We start from the raw sequence: 13937 nt of genomic DNA on the forward strand, positions 1-13937 counted from the left end.
CATTCATTCAGACGTGTGTGTGGTGTCACTGTTGGAAAACACACACACGGGTACAAGCGAGACTACAGTCCCCAACACCTGAGCCAAACCCGGGAGAGAGGAAGCGGAGCGGCGGTGACATGGATGTCCGACACGGGCTGTAGTCGACTCCTGCGGCGGGACTGAAGGTGAGGGCTCAGCCGCCTGCCTGGCCCCGTTTCTCTTCTCTTACATGCTGCTTGTTATTCATTTATTTCTCCGGCTGGACCAGGTGTATGATTGCCAATTTAACAGCCAAAAAAACAGGACACATTGGTCCGGTTAGGAGTGAAATAATATGTGTTGTCCTGTGTGTCACGCTGCTGCTGTGCTGCTAACACTAACTTTAAAGTTGCCTGTAAACGTGGACACCGCGAAATGAAATGCAACTAGCTACGGGTTTCGGCCATGGTGTACGTTAGGCAGGCAGCTAAACTAAAATATTGATGTCCAAGATGGTACAGATAGACAGAGAGTCCCAGGAAGCACAGCCCGACCAACCAAACCCCCTCCCCACTGTAAATATTATTAGTATGGGCCTGTGTAAATAAATAAATGCCTTCGGTGGCAGAAGCCTTATTGCCCCATCCTCCCCTCTCCTCCTCCGCCTCCTCCTCCTCCTGTCAGGCGGATGCTGCTGCCTGTCAGAGCCGGTGTAAAGATCTGATGGAGCCCCGGACATCATCATGCTAACAGGCTACACTGTTACTACCGAGGCATTTTGCTACAGTCCGGCTGCAGACAGGACAGGACAGGACAGGGAGGGAGGCCACCGGCAGTGTGTCTTTGCTGCACACAAACGTCTCTGACAGGTAGCAGGCTACTCAAAAAACTGGAAACCCTGTGCATTTTACAATGCAGTTCAATAGAAACAGTTTTGACATAGACACTAGGCTACCTCTGTAAATCAGTTTTATCAGTGCTGCATTGTTGTAGATCATGTCAGTTCTTCTGGTCACCACATAAGGATGAGGAAACAACTATTATCTTAAGGTGATTTCCTGGTTGAGGCAGGATTATGAGGCAGATACAGGTTAATGACTGATTAATGAAAAATGCAATGGCTTTAAAATATCTATATTTACATTAACCATTTAACTAAGCTTCCCTTAATTTATATGATATTCTGAATGGGATGTTTCTTAGTTGAAAACTCAACTCTGATAGTTCTTGCAATGGCATTACTGTCTGAATGACTTCAGGCATATCTCTTTGATATTTCTCTACTAAATTATGTCATTGCTGATCACATGATGTACAGTATTGTGCAACAGTTTCCATGCAATGCATATGTTTTATTAATTAACTAACTCAATTAACTCCATACAAACATCAAACAGTAAAAAATAAATGAATGAGTGAATAAATTGACCTATATTTGGTATAACCAAAGATACCCTAAACAGCACACATTCTCCTGGTATTGTGAGGGCCTTAACATCTGTTGCAGGACCCGTTATCCTTTTTGTTTCTTCATGACTCTGGCACCCATCAAACACACACCTCTGTCTGTGTGTGTGTCTGTCTCCATCCAGCAAATAGCAAGCACTAGCTGCATGAAAAGTGTAGAACATTTTAAGACAACAGTTTTGACACTTTTTCCTGACCTGAAGTTTGTTGTCTCCAAATACCTAATAGACATTAAAGCAGAAGTAAGCGATCCGGTCGTTTTGGCTAATGCTGCGTTCCAGGCAGGCTTTTGAAACCGTAAATTACAGCTTCAAGTCACGACTTACGGCTTTGTAGTGTTCCAGGCAACCCACTCGTGTTTTTCCGACCTGTTTTACCTGTGAAAGTCACTATAACGGCCACTCGTAACTTCCGACCCGTGAACTCGTACCAGATCGAACTGGTACGACTTCACAGGTCGGAAAAACACGAGTTACGGGTTGCCTTGAACGCACCATAACGTCTTGTCAGCCGATGGAGTTAGCAGCCCCCGCCCTCGTCATGGTTCTACGGTATTGGTCCTCGTCCCTACGTCACCACATTCAGGCGCATCCCTTGGCTGCACACACAGCCCTTCATGCCGTTCTCTCTCCTCATTGGATAAAAATTGTAGGATACAAGAAAAGTTTTCTCCTCGGCTCAGAGCAGAGCAGAGTGACTGACAGACCCGTGTTTCGGTCCAAACACTCTATGTAGCCTAAGTGATTGCTGTCGGAAGATAGAACTATTTAAGACTTATATTAACACAAAAATATCGCTTACTTCTGCTTTAAAGTTTATCCACCTTTGAATTTGGCATTACACTGCTTAGTATCAGCTACAGGGGTGATCCCATCAAACGAGTGTATTTGATTTTTAGTAAACATTTGTATTCTTTGATATGAAGCTCAATACAACATTTTGCCAGGAAGATAACTGTATGTGCTTTTCTTTTTATCTATTGGCTAGATCTAGTAAAACTTTAATTGTGTACACAAAACATCAGTGAGTCACAAGTCTCCTTGTGCAGAGTCCACAAGAACCTTGTTTTTCAGGCTTCTTTGTGGCTGCTCTCTGCTCAGCTCCCTCAGGCATGTTAGTGTACAGTGCAAATGAAAAGGGGGGAGTTCAGTATTAGCTCCTCTATTCAAATGTCAGCGTGACAACTTAATTAACGTAGCCCAGAGGTGAGAAGCTGAGACCCTGGAAGCTTTTGGCGACATACATACTTGCAGCTACATTTCTATGGTGTCGGTTTCAGGTTTTTATTTAAAGTTTCACATTGTGGCAGGCAATCTGTTAAATATTTGTGAAAAATGTGAAGTATTTTGTAGGTCAGTGTGGCACTAGACAGAGTTTAGGATGGCATTTCAGTCCTGAGGATGTGAGTCATTTTGATAAAAGAGGGAAAGGTCAGAGAGGAGAGGCAGTGTGTGGGCACTGATGTGTTGACAGCATAAAAGATGAAGTGAGAATAAAGGAGTGAGTCTGTCCTCTAACAGCCTGCATGAAGAAGCTCTACCAAACTGACCCGTGTCACCCTGTAATCACATATACAGCCTAAAATAACCACTACACTTCTACTACACTAGATAGTAGCGCAGTAGTGAATGTTGTGTTATTGCTGTTATGAGGTTACTGGAAACAGTTGTGCCTCATGTTGAAAATCCCAACCTGTCATTATGCACATAATGCACAGGTAGTCATTTCCTTAGTGTGTGTATCCTACAGGAATGCAGAGTCAGTGTGTGTTTGTGACACTGTGTTTGTCCATTCTGGCATATCTACAAGTGTATTGGTCCAGTGTTGTTGGAGCAGTTAGCAGGCAAATAACCCAGTGGCTGTAGTAGTAGTAGGACAGAGGAACTGGGAGGGCAAACAGAAACTTTGCCGTCCTCTGTAGACATTTTCAAACAAAGATGTTATAAAATATAGGAACATCTGTCTGGTCTTTAAAATCCTGCATGGTTTAGCTCCCCCTCCACTGAACTCACTCATAAACCAGCACAATACACACCCATCAGATCACATACACACTCCACTTTTACAGCCAAGTTAAAAGCATGGTTTGCCGACATTTACACCTGCACACACTAACATGGCTGTGTGTTATTTGCGTCATGATCACGGACGCTGCCTGTCTATGATGTCTGTCTGCATCCCTGAGTGTGATTGTATGTGCTGATGTGTGAGTGTATATGTTTTGATTAGATGTGCTTACTTAGCATGATTGTACTGATGTTTCACTGTTCTATTTTATCTTTATTGATTTATCTTCTCTTAGCTGTCTTAACTCTCTCTTTTTAAGCAATGTGCTGTGATATACTGTATTGTTTTGTTTTTTTAGGCTGCCTATCTGGCCAGGGACTACAGCAGCCATGTTAGCTAAAGCTGCCCTTTTTTACTGATATTGATACAGTTAAAGCAGAAGTAAGCGATATTTTTGTGTTACTATAAGTCTTAAATAGTTATATCTTCCGACAGCAATCACTTACATAGAGTGTTTGGTCTGAAACACGGGTCTGTCAGTCACTCTGCTCTGCTCTGAGCCGAGGAGAAAACTTTTCTCGTATCCTACAAGTTTTATCCAATGAGGAGAGAGTCATAGTGACTTTCACAGGTACAACAGGTTGGAAAAACACGAGTGGGTTGCCTGAAACGCTACAAAGTCGTAAGTCGTGACTTGAAGCTGTAATTTACGGTTTCAAAAACCTGCCTGGAAACGCAGCATTAGCCAAAATGACCGGATTGCTTACTTCTGCTTTAAATAATTGGAATTGTCCACGACATAATACACAAATAAATCTAAAAATGTGTAAAATCACCCAGGCCTCCATAGTAATAGATTCTTGTAGATTTGAGTTGTTTTAGTCATTCATCAAGTGTAATTATAAATTGGATGTATTTATTTTGAGGTGTTGACACAGTTATATGAAAATATCACCTTGGAATATCAGAAGAAGCCGTGAACACTGTTATTTCCTTTTACATTTGATGGACAAAATAGGTAATCCATTCATTAAAAATAGTACAAAGAAAATAAGTTTGCTGGCATCTTCAGGAAACAACATCCCCCTTTTTCTATTGTATGACACACATTTTTTTTTTTAAAAAGCATGTAAGCCAAATGATGGCCCAAGGAGGTCCTGCCTGGATTTCGTGCCAGCAGCCTTCCTGTCCGAGGGCCTGGCATCAGGAAGCGGGGTGCCTGCCTAATCAGGCAGAGGTAAACATGCCCTGTGAGGAAAAAGGAGGGAACATTCCTCAGACGGAGTTAGGAGTGTGTGTCAGAGTGTTCAGCCTAAAAGAGGAAAAAAAAAAGTTTACACCCGTGAAGTGGGTCAAAAGAGACAGACACACAGCACATGTCAGAGCAAAGGGAAAGAAATGAATGGGTACGGAGATCAAACAGAAGCAAAAAAACCAACTAAACATTGCTTTGTTCTTTGAGCCTAAAAAGTCAGATCTTTTTCAAAGCTTTCAGCTGCACACCGCGCCGCAGCATCAAAAGAGCTGCTTTACTTTTTGCTCGACGGGAAGTTTGCCTGGTCACACAAGGCTGTGTTTCTGAAGCAGGCAAACCAAACACTGGTGCTGCTGTTACGTGCTGCTGATCCCAGTTCAGCGCCGTCGTAGATGACATCTGTTGGCTACTGATAACTGTTTGGAATTTCACACGGATGGAGTCAAGTGTGTTTGCACATGTCTTTGTGTGTGTGTGTGTGTGTGTTGTTTACAAAAGGAGGGGTGCGTTTAGTTACACACCAGTAGTACAGTGTCCACAGGACCTGTGAGTGAGTTCCTAGTAGATGCAGGTGTGGGCAAAGAAACTGTGGCACAGCCAGGGAACTGCTGATCAAGAAGAGAGGGGAGGGGCGTGGGGGGGTGAGCGCTGCAGTAAGGACACTGCAGTAAATACCAGCACACATGACAGAGGAGGTGAAGTGTAGGGGACCATCTGTGCGGCCTTATCTGTCCTTAAAGCAGAAGTAAGCCATATTTTTGTGTTAATATAAGTCTTAAATAGTTATATCATCCGACAGCAATCACTTACATAGAGTGTTTGGTCTGAAACACGGGTCTGTCAGTCACTCTGCTCTGCTCTGAGCCCAGGAGAAAACTTTTCTCGTATCCTACAAGTTTTATCCAATGAGGAGAGAGAACGGCATGAAGGGCTGTGTGTGCAGCCAAGGGATGCGCCTGAATGTGGTGACGTAGGGACGAGGACCAATAGATCCATGACGAGGGCGGGGGCTGCTAACTCCATCGGCTGACAAGACGTTATGGTGCGTTCAAGGCAACTCGTAACTCGTGTTTTTCCGACCTGTGAAGTCGTACCAGTTCGATCTGGTACGAGTTCACGGGTCAGAAGTTACGAGTGGCCGTTATAGTGACTTTCACAGGTAAAACAGGTCGGAGAAACACGAGTGGGTTGCCTGGAACGCTACAAAGTCGTAAGTCGTGACTTGAAGCTGTAATTTACGGTTTCAAAAGCCTGCCTGGAACGCAGCATTAGCCAAAACGACCGGATCGCTTACTTCTGCTTTAAAATATTCACCTGTCTGTCATGGTTCCTTTTCTCTGTCATTGTTCTTTATCACCCCCCCCCAATACCATTTCAATCATGCACTGTCCTCCAGCTCTTCTTCCTAAAAGTGTCCTCTTCCTCTCCCGATTCTCCACATTCAGAGGATGGGCTCAGTGTCCCGGTGCCTGAGGAGATGTCTTTGGGTCGGCTCCTGCGGCGTGCCTCCTCCAAGGCCTCCGACCTCCTGACCTTTAACCCCGGGGCGGGGGGCTCGTCGCTACGCTCGGGCCTGGATGGCGAGATCATCTTCTCCAAAAATAATGTTTGCGTGCACCCTGCGGAGCCCCTGCCTGGCCTGGCGGAGCACCACCCAGGTTAGGCTGGACTGATGTTGAAAGTGTCTGTTTGTCTTTGTGGTGTGAGCACAGCTGCTGAGGAGATGATTCAGGCCAAGAGGAACAGCTTTCCCCTTCGAAATGATTTGTAAACACTAGCCTAGTGTAGTGACGCCAGCTGCAAACCCATACAAAACATAAAAAGACATTTATATGAAAGAAACATGGTAAAATGTACAAACAGAGACATCAAATAGAAGATTAAACATTACACTATAGTACAAAATATAAATGAGTAATCACAAATTTAATTTTTAAAAAGGTGCTTAAGTCAACACCAGGCCCCTGACTGCAAATGTAGAGTTGAGAGAGTGCTGTCTTGTTTTTTACAATTAAAAAATGAACATACAGCATGTTTACAATGGTCAGCATTGTTCAGACTTTTATGACGTTTTTGTTTCTGCTGTTTTGTGCAGCAACCTCATTTTACATTTGTGCGCTTGTGTAACTTAGGCATGTGACCAAAGTACAACTCTGGCTCCCTGGTTCAAAAAATGTGAGCCAGATGTTTTTTGAACTCTTTCTGATATAAAACTGAAAACATGTCCTTCATTAAATGTATCTCTTCTATCCTGATCCTGTTCTCCTTTTGTCTGTGTGTAGTGAGGCTGTTACTCAGCCCCTATAGCTCTCCCTCTGTGTCATCATCTCTTTGTGTGCTTATCTCCTATCAGGTTTCATGTTTGTTTTAAACTTGCAACTCCCTACTATGTATAAAAGTTTTGTCATTTCCTTTCACCTTACTACTCCTCTGACATAGTGGTGGTTCTTGCTGCCCCCTGCAGGCTACCTGTGTGTGCACGTGGAGAAGGATGAAAGCCTGGGCACCACTTTGATTCTGACCTGGGTTCCTAATTCCCGCATCCAGCGGCAGGACGAGGAGGCGTTACGCTTTATCACTCCTGAGAGCTCCCCTGTACGCAGGAATGCACGCCGCCGAGGCCGAAGGTGAGGGGAGTCATTTCTGAAAATGTCTTGGATTCATTTGAATGATTTTTATGCCTCAATGCCACTGACAGCAGAGACAAGAGACAATGTGTTTTTGAGTTTCCACCTGTGAATCCATATGTCCATATGTCCATATGTTCATATTCTTCTCCTTCTTCCCCCCTGAGGGAATCCCTGTACACCTCTACTCAGGGATGAACTGATTTGATTTTGGTCAAAATCGTGGTGACCTTAGAAAACATGTTTTTGACTGCAATTCAGCTTCACTGTTGCATCATGATGTTCTCCAGTTCTGTCCATTATTATACAAAGATAGAGGCTTTCAGAAAGTTCAGACAATGAATCTTTCCACATTCTGTTATGCCACACAGCCTTATGTTAAAGATGATTTTATTGCTCATCAATCTACACCCGTTGTTAGCTCTATATTGTCAAATCAGTGACCTTAAAGGGATAGTAGCATTTTCTTAAAGTGGGGTTGTATGATCTACAAATAGCCCCTAAGTACTTTAATTGCAGTAGAAGACTCTCTACACTCCTCCCGTTAGCAACGCCAGCCCATAGCCCTGCCCAGAGATTTACAATATACATTGTTGTGAACAGACCCAATGAAACGGCCTATTTTCGCGGCCTAAAACAGGTTTTACCTGAAAAAGAAATTCACAGTTCCATTGTTCGCTATAATATAATTTTTTCCAGCCCTTCAAAGTGCAGGAAAAATGCAGTTTTTATTTGGAGCTAACCAACTGCTGATCGGCGGGCGCTAACCCTGGGCGGAGGGATACGTGAGTTGGTTAGGTCCAAATAAAAACTGTGTTTTTCCTGCACTTTGAAGGGCTGGAAAAAATTATATTATAGTGAACAATGGAACTGTGTATTTTTTTTCAGGTAAAACCTCTTTTAGGCCGTGAAAATAGGCCGTTTCTTTGGGTCCATTCACAACAATGTATGTTGTAAATCTCTGGGCAGGGCTATGGGCTGGCGTTGCTAACGGGAGGAGTGCAGAGAGTCTTCTACTGCAATTAAAGGACTTAGGGGCTATTTGTAGATCATACAACCCCACTTTAAAAAAAATGCTACTATCCCTTTAACAGGTGCGTGTGTGCCTTTCCAAACAATGTCCGATCAGCACCTTTAGCAGAGGTGGAGTCAAACCAACATGTAGAAACTTCTCAAAGATGATTAGAGGAAATGGAGGCGCCTAAGCTAAAGCGTCACAGAAACAAATTCTTATGTTAATTTGATATTTGAGCTTTTCATTTTTAATATATTTGCAATAATTCTGTTTTCACTTTGGCATTTTGAAGTATTGAGTGAGGATTGGTGATGGGAAAAACATATGGCTTCAACATTAATGTGAAAATGTTGAAAATATTTGTAGTCCTCTGGACATACTCACTCAGTGGTATTTATGAGCTGATGATATTAGTTGTTATCTCTGTGTCTGTGGCTCTTCAATATAGATTGCTTTTCAGAAATGCGTGTACTGAAATAGACTCAGTGTAAGAACAAGAGGCATTTCCTGTGGTATCCAAGCAGTCCAAGATTGTGTCTTTCACTGACTTATGTTGTCCAGTTTTTGTACATTACAGTACATGTGATCTCATTTCTAAATGGTAGTGATGATTCTTCTGCATCTTATTTCATGAGCTGCATCACAAAGAAAGGCTCCTATTTCCCTCTACGAGTTCATCAAGTGTCCCCTAACGCTGCACTGTCGTTGCCTTCTCCCTCAACCTATGACAAAGCGCCATGTGATTCAGTGGAGGAGGAAGCCCGCCGGTAGTTGAGAGAGTTTTTCGAAAGAGCTGCACAATACCCGGCGCAATAAATAATAAACAATTTGGGGTTAAAAAATGTGCCTGAGAATCGTGATCTCAATTCTAAGCAAAAAAATAATAAGATTCACATTTTTCTCAGAATCGTGCAGCCCTTTAGGGGAGAGTGGGGTAATTTGTGCCATGGGGCAAGTAGTTCCACCCCTGTTATCTAGAAAACCATAGAAGAAGTTGGTCATGTGACCACATATTTTTGAAGGGGCATCCATTTCACCCATCCTATCAAGAAGGGAGACACATGGCTTGAGAGGAAAGCACATTTATGTTCAAAAAACAAGTTTTTGCCCTCCAAAGTAAAAAATGTCTATGATCAAGGTTTTTTGATTGCCGTGTTTGAACAATTATAGATAACTTTGAAAACAGTTCACACGTGTTTTAGTGCTTTATTAAGCTACACCATGAGTCTATACAGTTAGCATGATGCCAGCTCAATGGCAGTGGGCACGGATTTGCTTGAAACTTAACATGTGTGATGAGGGACCGCCCCTGAACACACCTGCCCAGTCTGGTTGTGCTCGTAGCCAGGTGGATGAACAAAACATTGCGTTTCTTTGCGCCACAGCCCCCAGCGTGCCTCAGGCCTCCACGACTGCATGGGGACAAGCGAGGACCCGATCATCGCTGCTTCTGGCTTTAATTTTGTATTAAATGTATTGCTTTTATATAGCATTATCATTTGTGAGATTAAAATGATCTGTTTTACTTCAGTTATCAATAGCACAATTTACCCCAGTGTATTTTCTCTAATGGCACAACTTACCCCGCACCGGGGGCAAGTTGTGCCACAAAACCACTTTTTTTTCTAAAGCTATATTTCTGAAACGGTTAATTTAAGATTCAAAGTGATTGTTCCCAGGGATGCACAACATCCTAAACTATATGTACATATTTTAGTTGGGGGCATTCTTATAATCCCCTTGCTTTAAAGGCAATTTAAGTAAAAATTTGCACTACTTACCCCGCTCTCCCCTACTGATGTGTTTTCATCCACCCGTGTCTATCCAGACCCCACTCCCGTCCTCCAGCAGCCCAGGAGGAAGATGAGGATGATGAGAGGAACATAACCAGCAGCACTTCCACAGAGAGTCACAACCTGGTGGTGGAGGCCGGAGCGGACGCCTCCTCACACCAGCAGCAGCTGCCGTCGGCCGGGGAGGAAGGGGACGAGGGCTCCTGCGAGCTTTCGGATGAAGTGAGCAGAGACAGCACCATGGGTTCTGATTCGGACACCTTCTCCTCTCCCTTCTGCTTGTCCCCCGTCAGCGAGGCGCTCTGTGAAAGCAGCGGCTCTGTCTTCCTGGACAATGAAACCAGGTCAGTACTGTCCATCATGAATACTGTCCAGTACCTCTGATACTCCTTCTCTGTCGTTTTATCAGTCCTTCATTGAAAGTCTTTTAACTTATTCTTTTATCTGTTGGTTTAACAACCTGTCACTTAAGGACAAAAACAGTCTTAAAGGGATAGTAGCATTTTTTTTAAGTGGGGTTGTATGATCTACAAATAGCCCCTAAGTACTTTGATTGCAGTAGAAGACTCTCTGCACTCCTCCCGTTAACAACGCCAGCCCATAATAGCCCTGCCCAGAGATTTACAACATACAGTGTTGTGAATGGACCCAAAGAAACGGCCTATTTTCACGGCCTAAAAGAGGTTTTACCTGAAAAAAAAATACACAGTTCCATTGTTCGCTATAATATAATTTTTTCCAGCCCTTCAAAGTGCAGGAAAAACACAGTTTTTATTTGGAGCTAACCAACTGCTGATCGGCGGGCGCTAACCCTGGGTGGAGGAATACGTGAGTTGGTTAGGTCCAAATAAAAACTGTGTTTTTCCTGCACTTTGAAGGGCTGGAAAAAAACACATAGGCTTCATTTATGATGATCTTTATGATTGTTATTCATACACAGCAGAGATAAATGAACAGTAGAGTCAGCCTGACTCCATGATAAAGTTACACCATGACTGTGTAGTCGGCCAAATGCTGCGTGAATGAGAGATAAAGTTTCACTGTTTGTCAGCCAGCCGAATATTGAAGTTTACTTAGTGGTCATTTGGTTTGATTGATTAGCTGTGAACAAGTAGTGCTGCCAACTTAACACCTTCATCTCTAGATTTGAATTTTTCAAGACTTTTTTTAAAACCACCCAGTTACACATTTAATAACTATCCTATGTTTTGTCAATAGAAGAAAGGCACCAGTAATGTCCCACCGGTGTGAGGTTGCGTTACCACTCTGTGATGATGTGTCTCTTTGAGTGATCTCTGAATATTGGGAATTCAGCTGTATCAACACACTGTATGTGAGGGCTGAAACTGACTGATGCTATTAGGCAAGAGTGCAAATATCCTCCACCTGGACAGTATTCAGTTTTAGAGGTCCTCTCAGGGTAATTGTTTTAAACTGGTATTGGAAAGTCAGAGACCGCTCAAATTTGACATTAACTTGTCTTATTTGCTATAAAGATACCAATATTATTCACAGTCAGTAAGATTCTTGCTTTTGTTGGCCTTAAAACTCCAATATACTGTAACCTGGAATCAGCCAAGTTAATACTCATTGTACATAAGTTGTGAAAACCCAAATACCCAGAAGACGTGACCTCATGACTCTCGAGACCAATCGAAGGAGAAGGTTATCTTGGGTGACCTTTTGCATGCAGGTGTTGGGATTATGGAAGAAGGTCAGACTGTGGGTGGGCTGTCGGTTTGTTGTATTGCTTCAATGCTCCTACTGTCCTACAATTATAAATATTGACTCAAAGACGACATAGACACATCTCTCATTTAATATCCTTTGTCAATGTATAAGATGTAGATCTGGAATTTAAGCTGCATGACTCCATGTAAAGACAGGACATTTGCTTCCACTCCTTCACACAGAAAAATATCATCTGTTTTCATCTGAGGAAATTTGAGTGACATGCTGTAATAATCTACAGTAGCACAGTATGATTATGTTACATTATTATAAAGGTGGTGTATTTGTTCCCCTAACTTGCCACAAGGTGGAGCCAAAAAGAAAAGAAACTGATGGCAAGGGGGATAGATTCCACTCTGAGGCCACATGGTGGCTTACTGCACCGCGACTGAATGTGAAAAGCAGGTAGATGACATCAGTAGGGGGGCATGAAATTTTATCAGACTTCAAAACGGGTCCACTTATTTAAAGCAGCTCTCAATCTAAATGTTTTTATAATGTCACAGATGGTCCAGAATAAGTCCCCAAATCCTGCAGACCCAAAACCTCTACGCTTCCAGAGACTGTTCTCTAATCAGGGGAGCCATCTGGACAGTGACTGTGTTGCTGTCCGGACCTCACGGCCGTTTAACTTTATGATTCCCTCCGTGGTCGTTTCCTCACGCAGCTATTTGGCCTGACATGTTGCCCAGAATGTGCGAGCCTGTGTCAGTGTGTGTGTGTGTGTGTGTGTGTGTGTGTGAGGGGAGTGAGAGAGTGAGTCAGTGTGTGTTTAAGCCTTTTTAACCACTCTCAGACCCCAGCTTGCTGTAAGTGCAGTCAGTGTGTGACTTGGCAACGGTCTGCGCTTCACAGCTTCTAACCTTTACTCTGTCCTTCTCTTCCTTCTCTCCTCTGTGCTTTACTTTCTGTAAGTGTCTCCCTTCAGCTCTGTGACACTCGTGTCCGTACTCTTGTCTGGTTTTTCCTGTCTTCTCTCAGTTGCTTCCTCCGTCCCTTTATCTGCTCATTCCTCCCGCTCTCCCTTTTTTCATTTTTCCCCGTTGATCATCCTCTCTGTTTTTCCCCAATATTGCTTCTTTCGGTGTTGCCCACCTCTCAAATATCTTGCCCTCCTCCCCTTCCCTTCCTAAAGTCTGTGTGAAGCCCTTTGATTCCCAGTGCTCCCGGGGTTGTTGTGCTGGGCTGAATGTCAGCTCTCCGGATTAGAGGACTGAAGAGAGCGGAGCAGCAGCCAAAACCCTGGAACCCACTCAATCTCTCTTTCTCTCTCTCTTGCTTTAATTGACACTGTTAAGGGGCCAGGAACTGGAAACATGTCACTTGGAATCATTCAAAGAGAAAGAACCGCGTATGGGAGTGCGAGAGCAGATGAAAAGGGGGGGGAGAAAGAGGAGAGTGGTGGGAGAGAGCAAAAAAAAAAGAGAAATCCACAGCAATCTCTGTCAAGCTCCTTAACAAGTTTCTTTAAAGTTGAACCGTATTTTATTGAACCACTCTACACTGTCAGTGTGTGCTACCCTCTTGGAGCTTCACTTGCAGAATTTTAACACATGATCATATCTCAGACCAGTGGTTTTCCAACATTTTTGGCTTGTTATGCCTTTAAAATGAAGCAATTTCTGCTCGTAGTGTATTCATCACCAGTCACGTACTGTTTGTCTGACCACAGTTTTTTTTTTTTCCATGTCGTGCTTTTCCAGTTTTCAAATTTTATTTTTTTTCCACTAGATTTAATCGATTTAATGTTTGTTTTTCTTGACACAATGGAAGAAGACCTCTGTAGACGGTGATCTACATTTATTATAGGTTTGAATACACCTGTATGTGGATGAACCGCCTCACATTTCTCTTGGCCTCGTACTTGTCTGACTGAAATGTGTGTTATTTTGGTTCTGGGATTATTGGAATACCACATGATTGATATTTCTGCAAACTCCAAACTGTAGTGACCACTTTGCAACGTGTGCTGTGCAGAGACCGCACCACCCGCCCCCCTTCACCCGCGGCGCCCTCCCTTGGTTCTCCCCCCGCCCCCCCCTCCCTCCCTCCCTCCAGGGATTAGCTGAAGGGCCTGGGAG

General features: G+C 43.4%; 1 protein-coding gene across 1 annotated transcript in view; it reads left to right on the forward strand.

Annotated features, from left to right (window-relative positions):
* The first annotated feature begins 17 nt into the window (after window positions 1–17).
* The window catches only part of tbc1d16 (TBC1 domain family, member 16), a 29874-nt gene continuing 15954 nt past the window's right edge, over window positions 18–13937 (forward strand). Inside the window, exons 1-4 of the mRNA XM_085784316.1 lie at window positions 18–167; window positions 6136–6348; window positions 7155–7317; window positions 10161–10469. Of these exons, the coding sequence (XP_085640442.1) occupies window positions 6168–6348; window positions 7155–7317; window positions 10161–10469 (653 nt within the window). The 5' untranslated portion in view covers window positions 18–167; window positions 6136–6167. The remainder of the gene's footprint in view (window positions 168–6135; window positions 6349–7154; window positions 7318–10160; window positions 10470–13937) is intronic.

Source organism: Trachurus japonicus, chromosome 8 (genome assembly GCF_045865225.1).
Source record: "Trachurus japonicus isolate A0001 chromosome 8, Traja_1.0".
NCBI classification, from domain to species: Eukaryota; Metazoa; Chordata; class Actinopteri; order Carangiformes; family Carangidae; genus Trachurus; species Trachurus japonicus.